Source organism: Abramis brama (genome assembly GCF_963993115.1).
Source record: "Abramis brama genome assembly, chromosome: 18".
In the NCBI taxonomy this organism is placed as follows: Eukaryota; Metazoa; Chordata; class Actinopteri; order Cypriniformes; family Leuciscidae; genus Abramis; species Abramis brama.
Window position 1 is genome coordinate 14,283,084 of NC_139980.1, and position 20,999 is coordinate 14,304,082.

At 37.1% G+C, this 20,999-nt stretch overlaps 3 protein-coding genes across 4 annotated transcripts in view; all 3 read left to right on the forward strand.

Moving 5' to 3' along the window:
• Positions 1-463, forward strand: part of LOC311068074 (uncharacterized protein) — a 1,773-nt gene extending 1,310 nt beyond the window's left edge. Inside the window, exon 2 of the mRNA XM_084090286.1 lies at positions 101-463. Coding sequence (XP_083946412.1) covers positions 101-341 — 241 coding nt within the window. The 3' untranslated portion in view covers positions 342-463. The remainder of the gene's footprint in view (positions 1-100) is intronic.
• A 6,269-nt stretch (positions 464-6,732) lies between these two features.
• Positions 6,733-16,090, forward strand: LOC311068651 (uncharacterized protein). The gene is made up of 4 exons (XM_084091232.1): positions 6,733-7,113; positions 7,630-8,074; positions 13,451-13,986; positions 14,240-16,090. The coding sequence occupies exons 2-3, from the start codon at positions 7,746-7,748 to the stop codon at positions 13,623-13,625; spliced, it is 504 nt and encodes a 167-aa protein (XP_083947358.1). The 5' UTR covers positions 6,733-7,113; positions 7,630-7,745; the 3' UTR covers positions 13,626-13,986; positions 14,240-16,090.
• On the forward strand, positions 16,006-20,149 carry bsnd (barttin CLCNK type accessory subunit beta). Of its 2 annotated transcripts, none has more exons than XM_084091231.1 (3): positions 16,006-16,638; positions 16,755-16,837; positions 19,232-20,149. In XM_084091231.1, exons 1-3 carry the CDS (start codon positions 16,462-16,464, stop codon positions 19,497-19,499), a joined length of 528 nt encoding a protein of 175 aa, XP_083947357.1. In that variant the 5' UTR covers positions 16,006-16,461; the 3' UTR covers positions 19,500-20,149. The 2 variants fall into 2 exon arrangements, with proteins under 2 accessions (XP_083947357.1, XP_083947356.1); XM_084091230.1 differs by having other exon boundaries at positions 16,318-16,638; positions 16,755-16,843; positions 19,232-19,613.
• Positions 20,150-20,999: the final 850 nt, after the last annotated feature.

Sequence of the window (20,999 nt, forward strand, 5' to 3'; positions counted from 1 at the left end):
GTCCCAGTTATCCAGGTCCAGAGTAATATATATATATATATATATATATTGCAGTATGAACGTATTATTAATAATAATAATGTGCGATTGTATTTTGAAGGACTATGCAAAGGCGATGTGTATATGGTGATGATTTGGACTATCCCCCCATGGAGCCAGCCTGCTTCAGCCCTACCAGTCGGGGGCGGCCTCCTCACTGGGACATGGAACCTCCTCCGCCTTATGAGGTGGCCATCAAAACCACTAGGAGCTCCACACACCTGAGGCGCAGCTACTCGGACACACAGCTGCTCACTGAACCTCTGTTTGGACGCTCACGGGAGATCAGTTTCGAAGTGTGATATCTGTTCATCCCTTGAGACCCCAACTGAGGAGCTGATTACCCACCCTAAAATATTCACAAACAAGTGTTGATGAAGCTACGAAACAGGCATTAACAATCCACAGCTCGCAGAGGGGGTGTTTTGGGCCTCTTGAGATGGTTTTCGTCTGAACCATGTGTTAACAGCCTTTTCTCAAATAAAATGCATTATAAATATAAAATCTGTAAGCTATTGGAAATATGTGGTTTATCTCTCATTAAACATAATGTAATGCATTTTACAAGAGATGTGGCTTTAATTGTAGGTAGGCCTTCTGCACTCTTTCAATAACTGATCACTCACATTTTAGAAAATATTGTAATGCCTGAATGTTTGAAGGACACCTTATACTTAAAAAAATAGCTTCTACATATGGATGCTTATTCAGTCTGCCACAATCTGTGAACCACAAGATGTCAACATAAAGTGCTATACAGTATATTATCATATTAGTGTATATATATATTAGTGCTTTCAAATAGATTAATCGTGATTAACCGCATCTAACATAAAAGTTTTTGTTTATATATATATATATATATATATGTGTGTCTGTGTGTGCGTGTACACACCTATTTATGTATGCATATATATATATATATATATATATATATATATGTGTGTGTGTGTGTGTGTGTGTGTGTATATATATATACACATATATATATATGTATATTTATACACACACACACAATATATAATTTATGAATAAATATAATCATATATACGCACATATATTATATAAACAAAAACTTTTATGTTAGATGCGATTAATTGTGATTAATCGATTTGACAGCACTAATATATTAAGCGATGTCACACGTTTTTTAGGCTGAACATTTTTTTGTCACATACAGCAAACATCTCCTCACTACCCGCTAGCCTGTCCCCTGAACACACTGTAAACAAACGCGGTCTCTGTAGACAGCCCAGGCTCCACAAACGGCAAGAAAAACACACTGGCCCAGCCTGGACCACGAAACATAACAAACAGTGTTCCAGCCAATAACCGTCAAGAATGATTTGGGGGTGGCGGTTGGGGGGTTAGTGCGCATGCACATGAAGGGGGGTGTGGAGAGTGGAGGAGAGAGAAGCATGAAGAGGGGAGTTAGCTAGAGGAGAGATGTTCTAGACAACGACAACGACAACGTCTAACGTTAGAATTATATTCTCTTGAATTTTGATATGGCCGACACACAACCAAAGAGACGACGTTCCGATGAACAAATAGCAAAGAATAGGGAAAAGGAGAAGGAACGAATTTACATCGGAAAAGCCTTCGACTTGTTCATGACTGTTTCAGGAAGCACGGAAGGGAGGGGGAGGGAACGGGATGAGGAGGAGGGAGGGTCGAGCTAGACTCCGTTTTGTTTGACAATACTTCGAACGTCAGCAAGAAGTGACGTCACCCAACATTGCTTAGAGCACCTTTAACAAAAAATATTTTAATTATTTCACATAATGAAGGTAAATATATATATATCAGGCTTGCGCAAAATTCTGAATTTCAGAATTGGCCTCTATTCAATTCATGAATTGGAATTTGAATTGAATTGACTCCGCCCCACAGGAAGTTGAATTTGAATTGGAATTGGAATGACAGGAAGTGGAATTAAATTCATGGCAATACAAAGAAATTCCACACAGTCACACAACAGAAATAATGTGTTGAATCTCAGTCTCACATACATTCAGTGTTAGGAAGGTTACTTTGGAAATGTAATTGCTTACTGTTATAAGTTACCCATTATAAATGTGGGTTGGATTGCTTAATTTGGATTACTTTATCAATGCAAAGTTCTGTAATTCAACTAATTTAATATCATAATTTCATTACACATAACTTGTCACTCCTCAACCCTGCATATATTTTGTTCTAAAATATAGATAATGATCAAATTCTTAAAAAGTCCAGTGTTGACCATCAAATTGTGTAGAAAAGAAGATTTCAAACAAATGTCTATATCAAATTGTTTGGCAACCATTTTAAATACTTGGTTAAAGTAAAGCATTCTGGGAAATGGAGTCATGTTCCATCATGTTCCACAAAATTACAGTTATAATAAATCAAACTGAATTATTTGTTCTGTGACTAAAGCAATCATATCTGACATATACTGTAAAGCTTCATTGTTAAACACTTAACTTAAAATATGAATTTCTTTGAATTTTTATTGAATTGCAATTCTGCTTCCTTTAATTCAAATTCAAATTCTAATTCTAGATCCTGTTTTTGACATCAATTAAAATTCAGTTAAAATTCAAGAATTGAACTGGAATTCAGGAGTCATTCTCAATTCAATTCTGAATTGTGCACAAGCCTGATATATATATATATATATATATATATATAATATAGTAATAAAATAAAACAATAATATAAAATAATAATAAAACAAGTTCATATCCATAAATCCATTCAATAGTAATATTCACAAAACATCACACTTATACACAATTCATAATTCAGGATTTTCCAAAATATTCAAAATTTAAAAGTATTTAGAGTACTTCCTTTTAACTAGCCAGTGCACTTGGCATCCAAATTGCTTTCTGGCCGTGATGTGGATGATTTTTTTGAAAAGAGAAAATGTTTTGTTTGTATATTTATTCATTTTTTAGACTCTCCAGGCAAATTATTGTGTTTAGTAAATAGAACATTTTCATGGGATAGCCTGTATAAGCACACAGTTTTCAAAGACTCAAAAATCGCATGGTCAGATCACTTTAGAGATCTGGCCAGAGTGATGATTTATGCATAAGGCACACATTGTGGTGCCTGATAATGGCAGCACATCTCTGTCAAGAAAACCACACAGCATTACTGAGTTTAATGATGAACTAATGCTCTGTTAATATTGTTTGGAACACTATAAAACATGACATTCACGGCCACTACTTCCTCTGACTCACCCATTATAATGATTTTCATCTTTTAACAAAGGCACTTCTGGGCATTCTCTACCTTATGCGTATTTAATGTGCGTTTCCTTTGAACTGCAATTAATAATCTACAGAGGGCTGTTGTGTGCATGCAAGACTTTTTTAAGAAATGCTGTACTTTTTTGTTTGTTCATTTTTTTTTTAAAGGACAAACTAGACCCAGTTCCTTTTTCAGATGTGGTATGATTGAAAATTAAACAGTATATGATTACAAACTTTTGCATATTGTCATGCAGTGCATAATATTTGACATAACAGGTGAAGATCTTACCATCAATGACAAAGAGGCAAAAAATGAACATAATGCTCTTTAAATTACTTGTTTTTATATCTTCGTGAAGAAACCAGTATTTATATCAGTTTCTACATTTTTAAAATCTGTAAATCCTAGGTTGGTTGTATGTACAGTTTAAAATTTAAACGGATAAATATACAATACGCAATTTATGACATTTTAAAGGTACAATATATAACTGTATGCATTTTGCTGAAGAACAGTGTTTTGTTTGTGCTTCGGCTCTGCGGATGAATGTGGTTATCCTTCTGCTCATAAATCATTTATTACCAGGCCAAGAGGTGTAAACGTGTGGAAAGGATCTCAAGCTGACTAGCTGAAGAATGTCATAATGAAATGACCCTTCACAATAGATAATGCTTTACAATGAACTATGTTAGAGAGATACATATGACAATTTATCTGTTCAATAAAATACCTTCCTCACCTGTTGAGTTATAAAAACACCATCTCCCTGTTGCTTTTACAACATTTCAAATCCCTCAGTTCTCGCCATGTCCGAAAAAGCAAGCCATTGTTGATTCTTGTTTTATTACGAGCTCTGTCATGTTCTTGTTTTGCCAGCAGACACTCCTGTTTTTTTAAAATGGGTGATTCCCCAGAGGTTCCAGATTTATCGTGCTCCGTGTCAACCTTTCTCACTTGTTGTGACAACTAATCCATGCCAATACTTGATACAATACAATACAAAAACTATGCAAAGAAGCTGGATCAACTTTTCTCTATTTAAAGATATGACGAGACATGCATGGGCAAGTACACAATTGTACACGCAATTTACCACAAAAACCATCCTGACAGGTCTAAAATATAAACACTAAGACAAACACGTTTTGGAAAAAAATTTGAAGAAAAATTCACGTTTTGATGTACTGACGAGGGAACCCGGTGGGGCCGCAAGGTCGAGGGTCTCTGGTGGAGCCGAGGGTGGGAGGAGCCAAGGCGAAGCCAACGGATCGAGGTGGAGCGAAGGGATCAGAGGCCGGAGGCGGAGCCACAGGATCCACTCGCTCAGGCGCTAATGGTGGTTGCACAACCTGAGCCTTCACGTCGCAGCAAGGTGTTCCCGGGGAAGGTGAAGGGCGGCAGGCATCCAGCAGAGGTGGAGCTGGAGGACTGGCTGAGCTCTGAGGTGAGGGTGAAAGAAGGAAGCTGGACGGGATCAATAAGGTAAATGAAACAGTGATGACGAACAAACAGATATTTCACAGTCCTTTCAAGTTTCATTGCTGTCTTGAAATCGCGATGATGAAGAGCAGACAAATGATTCAGGGTGGGAGGCAGTATCTCAGTGTCCCAGTTTATCAGCCAGTCCTCAGTGTCCAATTCCACCAAAATTCCTTCTGCTACAGATGTTGCTGGCTCACACCCCTGGTCTCACTCTGGGGCTCCGGCTCCGGGGCAATGGTCGGCGCTGTCCTATCTTTAAAGGGGTCTGGCTTACACATTGCGGCAGGCTGAAGCTCTCCGTCTGCGGGGGCCTCAAACGAAATCTCCTCGGTTGAGGGTGGTGGTGGGCTGGGCTCTGGCTGCAGGACATCTGTGAGGTGTGGCTGGACGAGACTGCTGTTATCCTGCGCTTCGCCCACTGTGAGCACGGATCCATTCGTCCACAGTGCGAAGTTGATCTAAGCTTCTAGGGTCCAGCAGAGATCGCTGCAGGGCATGACGAAGCAGAGATCTTCGTCCAGACCACACCAAAATCCCTCCAATAGACAGACGTTGTCGCAGGTGGCAAGATAGCAGATGTCACTCCAGGTCTCTGCCACTCTGGAACATAAAAGCTGTCCCTCCATCCAAAATTGAAACACAGAACTCATAATGACGGTAACCAAGGAGACAAACAAGTGGCGGGAAAATAGAACAAAAGGAAACAGGAAACTCATGGAAACAAACTAAAAGCCCATGATAATGAAACTGAGAATGAGTGTATGTGACAATGCCAACCTTTAAAGCTTTACATTTTATACTATGCTGAAGCTATTTTTGAGAGGGGTGTTGGTTCTTTGTCATATAGTTTTATCTGATCTGACCAAAGGTGTGTCCCTCTCAACAGCTCTGGAAAAAATTAAGAGAATGCTGCAAAATGTTAATTTCACTCAAATAGATACATATATATATAAAAAAGGAAAAAAAAATCCAGAGTAACTGCTAATTTTGCAGTCTCTTAATTTTTTTTTTCCCAGAGCTTATTTGGAAGTGAAGTGGCCCTGCAATCATGCTTTAAGAATTTAGTTTGAGTCATGCAAGTTAATTTATTGATTAAAGGGTCAATAGCGGGCAGGAGCAAAGTTTCTGAAAATAACATGATCTAATAGCTAGTTACTATAAATCAGCATGTAATGACGGAATTCAGCTGTTTTATTGAGGTTTTTTCCCCCTGTGTGTGTGTGTGTTTGTGTGTTTTTAATAAAGCTGTATGAGAAATCTCTGAACGTGAGTCACACGAGAGACCCGACTCTTCCACGCCCAGCCAGGACTGGGTGATTTTCTTATCGACAAGTGATGGGAAGTCAGACTCACTCCGCGACTCGGTTCTTTCGAACAGTTAATTTAAAAACGGTTCTATATAGATTCAGCGATTCTTGTACGTCATGGCGTAATCACGGTCATCGAGTGTTGCCTGACAAAACCTTTTCGAATGAACACCTTATGCAGCTATTTCATCTACTGTATAAATACCCATTTAAACTGTGTGAGTAAAATTCAGACAACATAAATAATTCGATTTTATAGCCTAATTCTGCCAATACAAACCTAATCAGATTTCTTTGAGTTCTTGGCTGAATCCAAAATCGCCCCCATATACCCTCGAATAGGGCATTAATTGAAGGGACAGACATCTGCAGTGGTGTCCGAAACAGTGGATGTAACTGAGTGCACTCACTCATTCTATCCCACGTTGCACTGCGAGTGTAGAGCTACAGAGTGTCTACACAGTGTCTAGCTCAACGGCTGTCCGAATTCGCTCATCCGTTTTCATTCACTCCTTCAAGTGAACATTATTAGTGGACTAACGTGATTGAGTTAGGGGGCGATTTCAGATCTCTCTCTCTTATCCGTTCATGAACCGGTTTAGTGACCCGGCTCACCTGAATCATTAAAAAGATTCAAATTAAAAGAACGATTCACGAATCGGACAACGCTCCTAGTGGCATCAACCTCCGCCCATAAACTCTGCCACTTCCTTTTCACGTTTAAATGACCGCAGAGACTCAAACAGATGGCATATCTACCGACAGCGATGACTGTGGGAAGAATTAGATTTTCCATTAAGCATTCTTTAAGGAAATGACTGGCTGAGTCGCGATTTCCGTGGTAAAGTGAAGAGCTCGGTGGAAATGATTATCCTCGTTGAGTATAATGACAAGCAGAGCTGGACGCTTATTCAGGAGTCAGGACGTGCAGACAGATGTTGAAGACAGTTCATTAGAAGAAACCTTTACACTCATCCACTGATGTTCAACTTAACGGTCAAAACAAACGCACGCCGGACTGCGTCAACACTACAAGGTAGGCTACTGTATATTTTAATGCGACGATAAAACAGGAAACACTCAGTAGTTCTGATTTTTTTTGTTACACATTAGACTGAAAAAAAAAAGAAAGAAAGAAAACAGTCACAATATTAACTCATATTAAACTATAATAATTGTAATGACATTTCAATTCTATTTAGCAGCTACCTCTTGTTTGGATAAGATGGTTGATCATGTGTTCATTTGATAGTAGTTGTAAAATGCAACTGAAAAGGATCGTTTTTTACTTTAACCCTTACAGGGACTTTTTTTTTTGTAGTCTTACTAATGAAGTAAATTTTATTCTGTAATTTGAAAATATATTTTTGACTTCTGAACAGCAGATGTTACCACATGAAGCACATTGTTGGTTACCTGAAAAAAACAGGAAACAGATTTTTTTTTTTTTTTACACTGTACTGTCTATAAAAATACAATTAAATCAATGTAGGTTACATAGTTTCTATCTGTGATGCATGTAATGTTCACTCTTTTTTTCTGCTCTGTGTAGGATGGTCTGCAATCTCTTTCTTGGATCTTCAAGGATATGAACTGACACCAGGGCTGGACTGACTTTTGTGCTGTACTTTTTGTGCAACACAACTTGAAGCTCATACTAAAACTCTCATGCACTGTGTTACAAGGGCGGAAGACAATGAGCCTACTAGTGATGGCATAGCCAGAAGGAACAGCATGTCCTTCCATAACAGATGTCAAGTTTCATTGGGGATCTTGGTTGTGATTACAGGCATAGTGCTCTTCATTACCATGCAGTTTTACAGTGTTCTCATTGGCGTGGCCATAGTGTGTCTCGGCTTCTTGATCCTCATCCGTGCCTTCTGCATGGCCGTCAAATCCAGTCATGATGTACCTGTGCCAGGTGTAGCAGGTCACTTCCTTCTACACCCGCGAACGGGCACCCGTTACACCTACCATCAAGCCATTGCGGTGCAGAGGTAAGACGCAAATTTTACACCAATATCACACACAAATAGGCTATCGTTATGAGGCTAATTGATGAGTGCAATTAAAGAGAAACAAGGGTTTAGCCAAAGCTGTGGCATATGTACAAACTAGATGAGTGTCATGGAGTATGTAATTGTCAAATCAAGTTTCCGGAGCTCTGTGAATAGATACAATATAAACAGAGAGGCTCAAGGCTGGAATACACTACATGACCTTTAAAATCGGAACAGATTTTAATATCTGCCTACTGCCTCTGACTTTTGACTATAGTTACTGCCCAAAGGTCTCAACTGCTGCCAGAAATCGTCGACATGCTTATATTCTTGAAAAAGAACATGACCATAATCTTAGTCTGTTCTGTGTAGTTAATTTGATCTCTTTTTCATGCTTGAAGAAAAATTTTTTTTTCTGTTTGAACTTGTAGTTTTGAGAGAGCAGTACTTTGATTATGGATACACACTTACTGTTTGCATTTAAAGTGTTATTTCAGTTATTTATATTTATTTTATTTATACTGTTTTATTTTTCTTTATGTTCGATTTGTGGAAAAGAGTTAGATTTCTCATGTGAAATCGTACAGGGGAGAAGCCAGACAGTAGAGTTTATAGCAAAACATTTTGCAGTGTTTGCATGTCATTTACTGCATAGAATAAATTAAAATAGAAGTAAAATAACATTCATTACAAGTTGATTTCAAAATGAACCTAAATTGTTTTGCATTTTGTGATTTTCAGTTGAATAAAAGACTATTTTCCATTCATATATTTCATCATTGAGGATTTCTTAAAAATTGTGTAAAAATCTCGTCTTTTCTCGTTCTCGTGAACCCAATCTCGTGTCTCGTCTCATCTCGTGGAGTAAGCGTCTTGTCACACCCCTAATATATATATATGCTAATTGGTTTTTAGTAAATTTTTCGCAACATGCAAAAAAAAAAAAAAAAAAAAAAACATAACAGGAAATGACATCATAGAGTAGACCCCCTGCTGACCCTGACCTAAATAAGTTGCTTGCTAAAGTGTTCAGAATTTTTTTTTTTGCAATAATGGGCGTGTGGTAGATTTTTCTCTATTTTCTCACCTGACCTAACGTCTACAATCGACGTCCCTGAACATCTTCAGTCGACGTTTAGTCTATCTGGGTCTCGCCTACAATCAACGTCCCCTAACGTCTACAACGTTTAGTATATCTGGGTCTTCTAACTGACTTGCCACACAACATAAATGACTGACAAACTTCAGCAAATGTCCTTTAAATGCTTTAATCACGGCCGGGAGAGTTCTCGAGAATCTCAGCCACATAGAATAATACATCAGGTTTTATAGGATAAAGATATGACGCATAAAAACAAAATCATCGTGCCTAACTCATGACTTTAACATGTCACCTTCTATTAATATCCATTGGTGAAGCAAACCTCTCTGTTAGTGGCCTAAGTAAAAATATCTCGGAACATAACAAAACACAAGTAAAGGGTTAAGAGTTCTGTTGATTACTCAATATGTCATGAGACAAGAGAGACAGTATATTTGTGATATTGTTATGGTCAGTACTAGACAATTTCCCATTATGCAAATAGACAAAAAGCAGAACGTTTTAGTACAACGTGTTTCAAAGTGTTAGGATGTTAGCCCTAAAAGGGGAAGTAAAGTTTAGGTGTTATTATTGTTAGAATCATGGTTAGTTTAAAAGACAGTTTACTTATTGATTAAAAATCCATCACAGGGGTTATGTGCAACAAACTTCCATATCCTGTAAAACAGGATGCATCGCTTCTGGTTCAGGTCTTTTTTATGCGCTTTGTTAAATATAGAGACGTTTTACTCAAGATACCTTCAAAGGAGCGAGCAAAGATGAGCATAACCGATCCATCGAAAATGCAGATTGATATCTAAAAAAAATGTTTTTTTCGTCTTCTCACTAACATTTACATATTTAAATAGAATAAAACGGCAACAATAAAAAGAACTAGCTAGGTTAGCTGATTACATTAGAAAGGTCCATAGATATCCGTGCCAGTTCGTACTGCCGTTAACACTTTCTCCAACAAACGGATGCACTGAGACATGTTTTCCTGTTTGGTCATGTGACGTTTGGCATAAAGCCTATCTTGGGACATTAGGTGACTTTTGCTTCAGTATGAACAATAGTAATAATGATTTGTTTTGCACACACTAGTATGACTGCTGAAAGATGTTAAACATCAGTTGTGAAACACAAGAATGCTGAAAAATAATCATCTGATTGGGGTTTTTGTATACACTCAGAATTTCTCTGGCTTTCAGTTGATCAAAAAATATTCAAACTAAGACGGTCCTCTGTCTCTTCTCGGCCCACTCTTAGTTTGAAAGCCAAAGTTAAGCAGAAGTAACAAATGTTCTGATTATAGAAGTAGGTCAGCAGTGAAAACAGTGAAACAGTCTGGCACGGTTAGATGGTAGAAATGATGGGTCTGCATCCTGTCCATAAACTAACTCATGTCTTACATTTATTTTCATTGCACGATGTACTAGTTGGAAGGCGAGGTTTACATTTTCCTCTTATAGCAAGAGCGAGGAACCATATATACAACATGCCTTTATCAATACTTGGAAAAAAAAACATTCCTCATTGTTTGTTGAGCATTTTTGTAATTTGTTTGGTGACTCTAGTAATGCAGAAATTGCATACTTAAGCTTTAATTTAAATTTCTTTGGGTGTTATTCTGTGGTTCCCATTAGCACAACAGTGTTTTCTATGTAATATCGTTGTGAATAACAGTAATTAGTTTAAGTGTTTAAACTGACTCCCTTTTGTCAAGAAACCTTTTTCAACGCTTAACAAAATGCAATCACAATGTAATTAATGGAGAAACTGGGAGAAAATGTTAAGGCAAGGTAATGTTTACAGACCAAGTAAAGACTGAACAGCTGCTAGCCGCCAAATTCTTTCAGTGTTCCATGTCTGAGGGAAGAGAGAGAGAGAGAGAGAGAGAGAGAGAGAGAGAGAGAGAGAGAGAGAGAGAGAGAGAGAGAGAGAGAGAGAGAGAGAGAGAGAGAGAGAGAGAGAGAGAGAGAGAGAACACAAGAGAAAGAAAGGACCCATTGCCATTTACAAACTAGTAAGTTGCTGGTACTTAATTATGATCTCAGTTTATATTTAAATCTATTTATGGTTTTTTGTTTTGTTTGGAGAATCATGCTGTGGAAGATAGGAGAATCAAAGGGAGCAGAGCGGTTCATTCTGACCGCATGATCAGGACTACAGATGTTAACAGAAAGCAGTCAACATTGTACACTAGCCCAGAAACAAGTAGGAGGGAGGGCTCGAGAGGAAGAGATTTTTGTTTCTTGCAACATGCTGAAGCCATCAAATAAGTGCCTTGGGGTCTCCCCCTTCTCCCCACCCTTTGTCTTTTTGGCATCTGAAGTACAGTAGTTTTTAGAGAATGATGGTAAACGCTCAGTCTTTGGTTTGAACTTAAAGTTGGATTCACTTTATTGCAAGCACAAACTAGGTGATTTCAGATTATTTGGTTTCCTTCTGAAATTAATGTTTCCATAATGCTTTAACATAAATGTCCAGATTAATTGCTAATTAAAGCCCCAATGTACCTTAAAGAGTTAGTTCACCCAAAAAAGAAAATTCTGTCAGTAATTACTCACCCTCATGTTGTTCCAACCCCGTAAGACTTCCGTTTGAGTAATTACTGACAGAATTTTCATTTTTGGGTGAACTAACCCTTTAAGATAAATCGAAGAACGAACTGTTGTGACATCATTACAAACAAAAATCAGGCCAAAATGAACTTCGTTTGGAATTCAAAACCACTTGCCAAAGCGAATTATCTGGAAAAGTTCGCTCGACCTACCATTGGTCCGTAGTGATTACATAATGAGAAGGTGTGGCTCTGAGGCTCCGCCTTCTTTGATGTGGAAATCATCTCCGACTCATTTCTTCTGTTCAGTCCTTCAAGGTCAGACGAGAGTAAAAACTTGAACACACTGGAGAGGTGCTTTATAGTAGAACTGAGTTGTAATTCTAATTGAAAGTGACATTGACACTGTTTTTCATGCTTAATACTATAAAGCTGCTTGCTTTAAAGTAGGGCTGCACGATTAATCAAAATTAAACCGCATGCGATTTGGCAATTATTTTATGCACAGCTTGTCAGTGAAAGCCAGAGGGCGCTCTCACGCAGAAACTCCAAATATACCCCGCATAATTAGATAACGCACATCATTCTAGAAATCCCTATGGGCTTCTTACTATCTGTAGCTGAATAAACAGAAGATTGAAACGCTTTGATTGATTAGACATGACTAATAAACACACGACTATGACAATTTATCTGAGTTCTTCAAGCCTTCTCGGGTATTTTCATGATGATAAAGTATATTTACACTTCAATGCTAATCGACATAGCCTTTATCGCTGTATAAAATACTATGAAATAATGTCATGTGCCTTATTCTGTGTAAGAAGCCACATCATCTCACAGAAGGATGTTTTCAAACATTCAACTGTCGTTATGAAGTGAGTTTGGAGTAAAAACATGTTATTAAATGTTGTATTTTGTTGGACAAGAGGTTCATTAATGCTTCTCATGTTTGGAAAGGTGTTTGACGCTTTGCTTTTTCAAATGCACGTTATAAGCAACTCAAACTCACAATTGCTTTCAGGTGGAGCAGCGTTCACAGTATCAGATGCTTTCTTAAAGTCCCCCTGTGGTGAAAATCAAGCTTTTAATATTGTTTATATGTCTATATATGTGGTGTTTTTAAATATGCTTTAAGATAAACCAGGAACAAATGCACAAGTCTACACCATTGCTGAGTATTTTCTACTTACGGTCTCAGAAACGCTGGTGTTTCTGACATCACAAAATACCTTGTAACCAATCAGGTCAAGGAGTGATCGTCAATGAGTTGATCTCTGAGCTGGTGTGAGTGAGTGGAGGCGGGACTAATTTCAATATTAATATAACCGCATACTAAATGAGGCAAGGGTGTAGAGTTACATTCAAGCTATTTTAAGGCATGAAGATTTTTTTTCAAGGAAAAAACGTTTAAATATGTCATTTTGGTGATCAAAGATGAGTTTTAAGGGATACAATTATTGACTACGGGGGACTTTAACTACAGTTTTCTTACCGCTGTAATTTTTTGTTGCGTTTATTATGGTATTGAGAGGAAAGTGTCCAGCACATATTTACACATTTATCTTAACACCACTACAAAGGTATTTCAAACTTAACCCCTTCTTTTTTAAGCAAAGAATAAAAAAGAACTTGGCTGTGAGTATATCGGGGCCTTTGCAGTATATTAATTAAGCTATATACTCAAACTATATTGTGATACAGGTATTCTGCTCTTCCCTTTCCCCAGAAGGCTGGATCGGATCCGGAGGGCTACAGCAGAGGATCACATTACAGTCCAAGTGCCTCCCACCTCAGTCGCCAGTACACAGAGCCAACCTGCAACACCTCCTCCCTGGCAAATGGAGCCGCCGCCATCCTATGAGACTGTTATGAAGACCACTACAGCTTTGAACCAACTATAACTACAGAAATAAATAAAAAACTCTACAAACTCTAGAACTGCATGAATGCATCAAAACATAGTGCAGTATGGAAGAAGGATAAGTTTTCATTTGAATGCCAAAAAGTAATGTTACTTGTTTGTTTATGCATGAAGACACACAGCTCTGCATGCACTCGACTAGAGATGATGCACTTAAAGGGTTATTTTTTTTTTATACCTCTATCCCTTTAAGATATTGTTAGATACAGACAGCAAAAGTAATCTAAATCTAAAAGGGAAACAAGTTCACAAGTGATAAATAAGATAACATAAGTAATATCTACAGATAACAGATATATCGTGCAGCTCTATTTCTATCTCTAATCTGTTCTGATAATGAAGTGCCTTGAGGAACTACGTCATCACGTTGAAAGGTCACGCCGGCGCCGGTAGAAGTACCGCCCCACTGTTTACAATCATAGACAGTATATAACAATGCAACCGTACGTAGGAGGATAGTTCAAATAGTATTGTTTGCTATTATAGTAATAGTATTCAGTGAATATGAATAGTATATGAATAACATTCTGATGAATATGAATAGTTCAAATGGTATTGCCGGCGCCGGCGTGACCTTTCAACGTGATGACGTAGTTCCCTGTCCGTTTGTTGATCAGCTCAATCCGAACTATTGAAGGTAAAAAGTCTATAAATTATAATTTTTTTTTTAAAATGACCTATTGTTTCGCTAGATAACAACCTCTTCTTCAGCTGTGATCGCATACAGCCCGTTTAAACACTTCAAAGACTTTTGAAACTGCATTGATTTGGACTTAAAAACGATGGTAACCAATGAAGTCCATTGTTAGAAGAAAAATCAAAAAACTCAAAAAACATAATTTCTCTCCCACTGAGGAAAGAAAGACATGGATATCTTGGATGGCATTGGGGTGAGTAAATTATTAGGAAATTTTCATTTTGGGTTGAACTTTAAAAATTGGTAATCCAACTAGAAATAATGTGGAGTCCTATTATTTGGCTAAAAATATATATAGCAGCCTATAATTAATACTGAGTAAGAAAAAAAGTCATGTTTTTTTATGGCTGATAACTGGTAACAATGACTTCAGATTTTGTGCATCCCTATTATTTCTTTCTTTTCTTTTACTTTTTCATAGCTATGTATGTGGATACCGAAATGGAAAATAGAAATAGAAAATTTACTTAAATTAACTGACAGCAAATCATAGTATAAAAGTTTCAGTTTGGGGTCTGAGAGACCCCGAGGCCATTACAGAAGTTCTTACTACTACTTACTAACCTACTAAGTAGTTCCTACTAACTACTTGCCATTGAAGGTTGTTGATTTTCTGATTTGACTTTAGTTTGTTTTATTGTATTTCTCTACATTGTGTTTTTATTGGGGTCAAAAACAGAAACTGTGTTACTAGAATATAGATACCAGTCAAAGTAATGAAATGTTCAGTAAAAAAAGGGAGAAGATTGTCAATAATATCAGTCTAATGGGTTTTTGAATAGGGTTAACTTAAAGGGAATGAACTTGAAATAATTTGAAGGGGACATATGAGATCAATTTAAAAAATACTTGTATTATTTAATATTACACATACACTACCATTCCAGTTTTGGGTTTGTAAGATTTGTAAATGTTTTTAAAAGAAGTCTCTTATGCGCACCAATGCTGCATTTATTTTAAAATAACCATTTTCTACTTGAATATATTTTAAAATGTAACCTATTCCTGTGATGGTAAAGCTGAATTTTCAGCATCATTACTCCAGCCTTCAGTGTCACATGATCCTTCAGAAATCATTCTAATATGCTGATTTGATGCACAAGAAACATTTATCATTATTATCAATGCTGAAAACGCACTATGAAAGTACCTACTTAATATTATTCTGGAAACCGTGATACATTTTTTTTCAAGATTATTTAATGAATAAAGTAAATGTAAACGTCTTTAGTATTTTGATCAGTTTAATGCACCCTTGTTGGTGTATATTATTAGGGACTTTGGGACCCCAAATATAAAATCAGTCTAGGTTGTAAAAGATGCCAAGTTGTAATTTTATATTTTTGAGTACCTCTTTATCAATAAGCTGAACCAAATTTTGAATTGTGCCTTGATTTTTCTTAATGACCAGAACATGTTTTTAGAAAGATTTAGAAATGTCCCAATGTATATAATCTTATTTTTTGGTAGGCTTACTTTATGTTGTATAATATAGGAGTGAGGAAATGTGCTCTCCTCTCTCTCTCTCTCTCTCTCTCTCTCTCTCTCTCCTGAATGTCACATTCACTGTCACTTTAACAGGCCTACCAGAAACTATTATCTCTGTTTTGTGTGTGTTTTATTATTACTATATCACATAATGCTGCATAAGTCTATTTTCTGTGATGTTTTGTCAGTTACATATAATTTTCTTTGTGTATTTCCTGGCTATCACATGTGCATATATATACCAATACACCATATGACACAAAAACTCTATTGTTGATTTGTATTTGGTAACCGATAATATTATCAAACTAAATGTTTTTGTATGTACTTGTATCTTCTATAGCGTTAATATGACTCCTACCATATTTCGTTAATATTCTGGAAAGGAATGTAGTAAGATTGCTTATGTCAATGCAACCTTTACCTGGGGGAAGGTCACCTGACTAAGACCCATTACAGGTTCAATGATCTGTATCTTGGTTCTCCACTGGCCCTTCCGTCCCGTCAGTCACTCCTGTCCTCTCAGTCTGTCCTTCACCTCTATGGGAACACAATCATAAAGCTCCACACTCTCACCGGTACTTTCTTCTGTTAACTTAGTTAGCCACTGCTGGGACTCTACGCTTCTTTTATGGCAGAGAACAAGCCATATCGCTATGGGCTCATTGTTCTTGGGATGGCGTTTGTGGCATTGGGTATGTTCATGATTTCCGTAGAGGAACCACAGGTGTTCGCCACATTCTGTGCTATGGGAGTGATAATGGTGGGCATGGGGACGGTCTGGTCGGTGTGTCAGTGTTACCCCAGGGTAAGGAAAGTTGGCTGTTCCCAATGTTTGGTAATATATGGATTTTATGTTCTTAGCATTTACTTTGATTATAATTTGACAGTGCGTTACATTACAGTGTTTCCGATGTCCAACAGGTGACTGTTATATTGGCAGAGAAGGAAGAGCTCTGTGGGGCTGAAAAACTGGACTTGAGTGCTGAAAGCTCGGATGAAAAAAGGTTAGGGTAAGATCTCTTTACAGACAACACAAACAAATATTTTAGATAAATTGCATAGGATATTAAAGGGATAGTTTACCCAAAAAGTTCATTTCTGTCATTAATTACTCTCCCTCCTGTTTGTCACTGTGACACCTGTCTTGGACTTTGTTTTGCCTTCTGTGTTTGTGCGCCATGTGTTTTATTGTTAATCGGTTTCACCTGTTACCTGTCATCCTCATCACAGACATCATCACTCACTGTGTGCAGCTTAGTCTCCTCATTTGTCTGTGTATATAGTCTCCCTAGATTCAGTTCTCCCTGGTTGGTTCTCGTCTTCAATTTGGTACGTGTCTTTTTTGTAAATAGTTTATGCACATCCGTCTTCCTGAACGTGCCTCACGCAGCCAAAGTGTGACACTGTCGTTCCAAATCCGTAAGACTTTCGTTCATCTTTAGGAAAACAAATGAGGACCTTTTCAATGAAATCTGAGTAGATTTCTGTCCCTCCATAGACAGTTTATGCAACTACCACTGTGATGCTTCAAAAAGTTCATAAAGAGATCGTAAAACTAATCCATATGAATTGAGCGGTTTAGGCCAAATTTTCTGAAGAGACTCAATTGCTTTATATGATGAACATTGAATTTAGGCTTTTATTCACATATCACATAAACATTTTATTCACATAACCATTCATCAACCAGTTGTGGTAAATGGAAGCTCAAGCATGTTCGTTTGACGTGTGAGAAACAATGAGGTTCGTTCTCGTGTTACGCAGCACGTTTGAGCTTCAGCAAGAACCAATGAGGTTCGTTCTCGTGTTACGCAGCACGTTTGAGCTTCTGCAAGAACCAGTGAGGTTCATTCTCGTGTTATAATCAATGTTTATATGTGAATAAAAACCTTAATTTAATCTGTTGTTCATCATATAAAGTGATTGTGTCTCTTAAAATTATTTTAATAAACCGCTCAATTCATATTAGTTTTATGATCTCTTTCTAAACTTTTTGAAGCGTCAAAGTGGTAGTTGCGCAGCTGTCAGTGGAGGGACCGAAATCTCAGATTTCATCAAGAATATCTTAATTTGTGTTTCAAAAGTGAACGAAAGTCTTATGGGTTTGGAATTTTAATTTTGGGGTGTGTATCCCTTTAAGACTTTTCAGGGAATATATCTTGAAATAAGATTAATAGATTATAATTATTATATTATAATAATTCAAAAAAATAAGTTTCACTACACTGGCAAATTATGTATTTAAAAGCATGCATTTGCAAATTGGGAATCTTAAACTTAATTCAAGAAAACAAGTCTATTTTCTGTGATTCTCAAGTCAATTTATCTTCTATAAAAGACACAAAATATTTGATTTATTTATTGGCAATAATGCCTCTATAAAGCTCGTAAGGTATAAGGAAAGGACTTGATTTTGTCCTCAAGAATTGACTGGAACATTTGAAGCTGGGCATTGTTAACTAAATGGATGCAAATCTGAATATCATTTGTGGAATATATTTAGTCCCACCCTCTGAAAATGTCGTTTCGATGGAGAGGGGAGGTTAATGTTTTTGATTATAGATTGAGGACATATGCATTTAAAAAAAAATAATGATGTGCATGGATAAATCATTTATATTAAACACTGCAACATCCTGTAAAAAGTAAAAGTAAATAAATAAATATTTGTCCATTTTGATTTCATGGTGACTTTAGAGTGAAAGGTTACTGTATTGTAAATTACCTCTCCACAACCCTCATTCATCCAGTCAACTCAATGAACTCTTCCTTCTCTTTCTGTCATCACACTGGAGTCTGTGTTTGTGTTTTCTGAGGGCCCATCAAGACTTATTAAGTCTAAATTCACTCACTCTGTAACTGGGTTAAGCGGCTGGATAATTGAATCTTAGAGAATTTTACCTCTTCCAGGGAATGTAATTATGCTGTGTGACCATAATATCTTAAAGAGACAAGGGTACAACTTTTCAACTCAAAAGCCTCCAAGTATACCACAATGGTGTTAGGCCGTGTGCTGCTATCAATGTGGTTCAACATGCTCATCAGTTATGTAAATTACTCGTATATAAGTTTTAGAGAGCGGTCTACACAATAATTAATTCCCTTACCTGTCTGACAAAACAATAAGCAACTTAAGCATATCACTACTCAGGATTTTTCTCCTTCAAATCATTCAGTGAACGACGTAACATTTCAACATGGCGAAATACATTGAGGGTGTGACCCGCACCATGTAGCTATCCTATTTTTTTTATAGAACAACAGTCTTCATCTCATTTGAGTGTACGTCAAAAATACAATTTATTTTTTGATGTGTAAAACTTTTTTTAAATAGCACCAACTATAATATGCAACTTTAAACTGCATAAAACTCAAAAACATGTATTTTCCTGTTACAGTCCACAGAAACCAGTAAGAGCTCCCTTGGCTGGCTTCTGTGATGATGAAAAAGTCGAAATATCTGCAGATCCAAAACTCCACACTGAGAACAAACACAGTGAGCGTGTCATCGTCCTCCACACATGTCGAAGTTCTCCCAGTGTGCTGGCATGTTCTAGCACTCCATTGACGGACAGAAGAACCACAGGAACAGACCCCAACCGAGAGATGTACTATGGGAAAATGGAAGACTCATGTTACTTTACATCTGAGCTGGAGAGTGAATAGTGCCTTTTGATTAATGTCAAAATCATAATCTACATCTGACATACAATTTTTCATACAACATGTCAATTTTTGCCAGACAACCATGTTGTCGTACTTTTAAAAAATATTCTAAATAACGTATATCAATGTTTAAAGAGGACCTATTATGCCCCTTTTTACAAGATGTAATATAAGGCTCAGGTGTCCCCAGAATGTGTCTGTGAAGTTTCAGCTCAAAATACCCCACAGATCATTTATCATACCATGTTGTAAATGGCCATTTTTGAGTGTAAGGGAAAAAAAATGCTGTTTTCGTGCATGTTTCTTTAAATGCAAATGAACTGCTGGAATGTAGTAATATAAAGGAAACAAAAGAAAAACAGAAAATCACTCACTGCTCTTGATTGAATAACTTTAGTAGCTATAATAAGAATACATTTCTTACTTGAATGCTGCTGTTAAATCTCTGGCGAAGAGATAAACATGACGGACTGTACAGCTCACTCAGGGAAGGAGCTAAGCTAATAGGGCAGATTCTGTCACCAGTCATGGGCGGGGCTTGTTGCATTGTGACATCACATTGGAAAACATTCCTTAACTGTTCTTTTTTGAGACACTGTTTCAGATTTATGGAGAAAATAAAAATAAAACGGAGTGGATGGATTTTTACCAAAATAAGGTGGTTGTGGACACACACTGCGGAAACTAAATATGTTCAAAAACAATATAAAAGAGAATTTTGCATTATAGGTCCCCTTTAAGTGTGTATTGTATGCCATCATATTTTACATTAGGCATGTTAATGTCACAAGGTCTGGCAGTGACTTTGTCACAAGCGTATGATAATAGGATTGTTTTACTCTCAGGAAATAAGGCTGGAAAAAGTTTAAACATTAGGTGATGAAATAGCATACTTGTGACCTTGACATGCCACCAAGACCAGAGGACACTGAAAGAGGAACTGCCTGCATTCTGGAATGTGGAGTTTTTATATCTGTCTGTGGTGCTCCTTCATAAGAGATCCTTTACATTTTAAACACTTTACAAATTAAAGGGATAATTGCTGAGCAAGTTGAAAATACACATAGCCTATGAATGTGAATCATCTGGGCCTTAAAGTAGGCCTATGTGCAACACACGTTTGTTTTTCTGTTTTTTATGGTGGGGACTTTCCGTTTATGAGGTTCCATTTGTGCCAAAAGGAGTCAACTGCTTTGTTCTTGTACCTACATTTGTCCTTGTAGTCATTGCCTATGTTTTAGGATAAAGCGTTGTACTACATTTGTCCATGTCTTAACAGTCATTTACTTAAAATAAATTAGTAGGCCTATTTGTTGGTGTATGTTCTTTATATTGCCTATTTCTGTCGTTTATGGGAGGATTTCCAGAAATTATGGCATTCTGTTTGTGCTAAAAAAAAAAAAAAAACTGTTGTCCTTCCGGTCCATTCAGCTCAGTTTTATGCTTCATAAGTTACTGGTCACAGTGAAAGTCCTGCAGTGTATTTGATAGATATCCAGG

What these genes read in the sequence shown, in the direction of transcription:
- LOC311068651 (XM_084091232.1), top strand. Translation starts at nt 7,746, where the DNA reads ATGCACTGTGTTACAAGGGCGGAAGACAATGAGCCTACTAGTGATGGC. An exon ending in CAAGCCATTGCGGTGCAGAG is followed by an intron (nt 8,075 to 13,450) that starts GTAAGACGCAAA and finishes CCCTTTCCCCAG; the next exon opens with AAGGCTGGATCGGATCCGGA.
- bsnd (XM_084091230.1), top strand. Translation starts at nt 16,462, where the DNA reads ATGGCAGAGAACAAGCCATATCGCTATGGGCTCATTGTTCTTGGGATG. An exon ending in TGTGTCAGTGTTACCCCAGG is followed by an intron (nt 16,639 to 16,754) that starts GTAAGGAAAGTT and finishes GATGTCCAACAG; the next exon opens with GTGACTGTTATATTGGCAGA. An exon ending in TCGGATGAAAAAAGGTTAGG is followed by an intron (nt 16,844 to 19,231) that starts GTAAGATCTCTT and finishes TTCCTGTTACAG; the next exon opens with TCCACAGAAACCAGTAAGAG.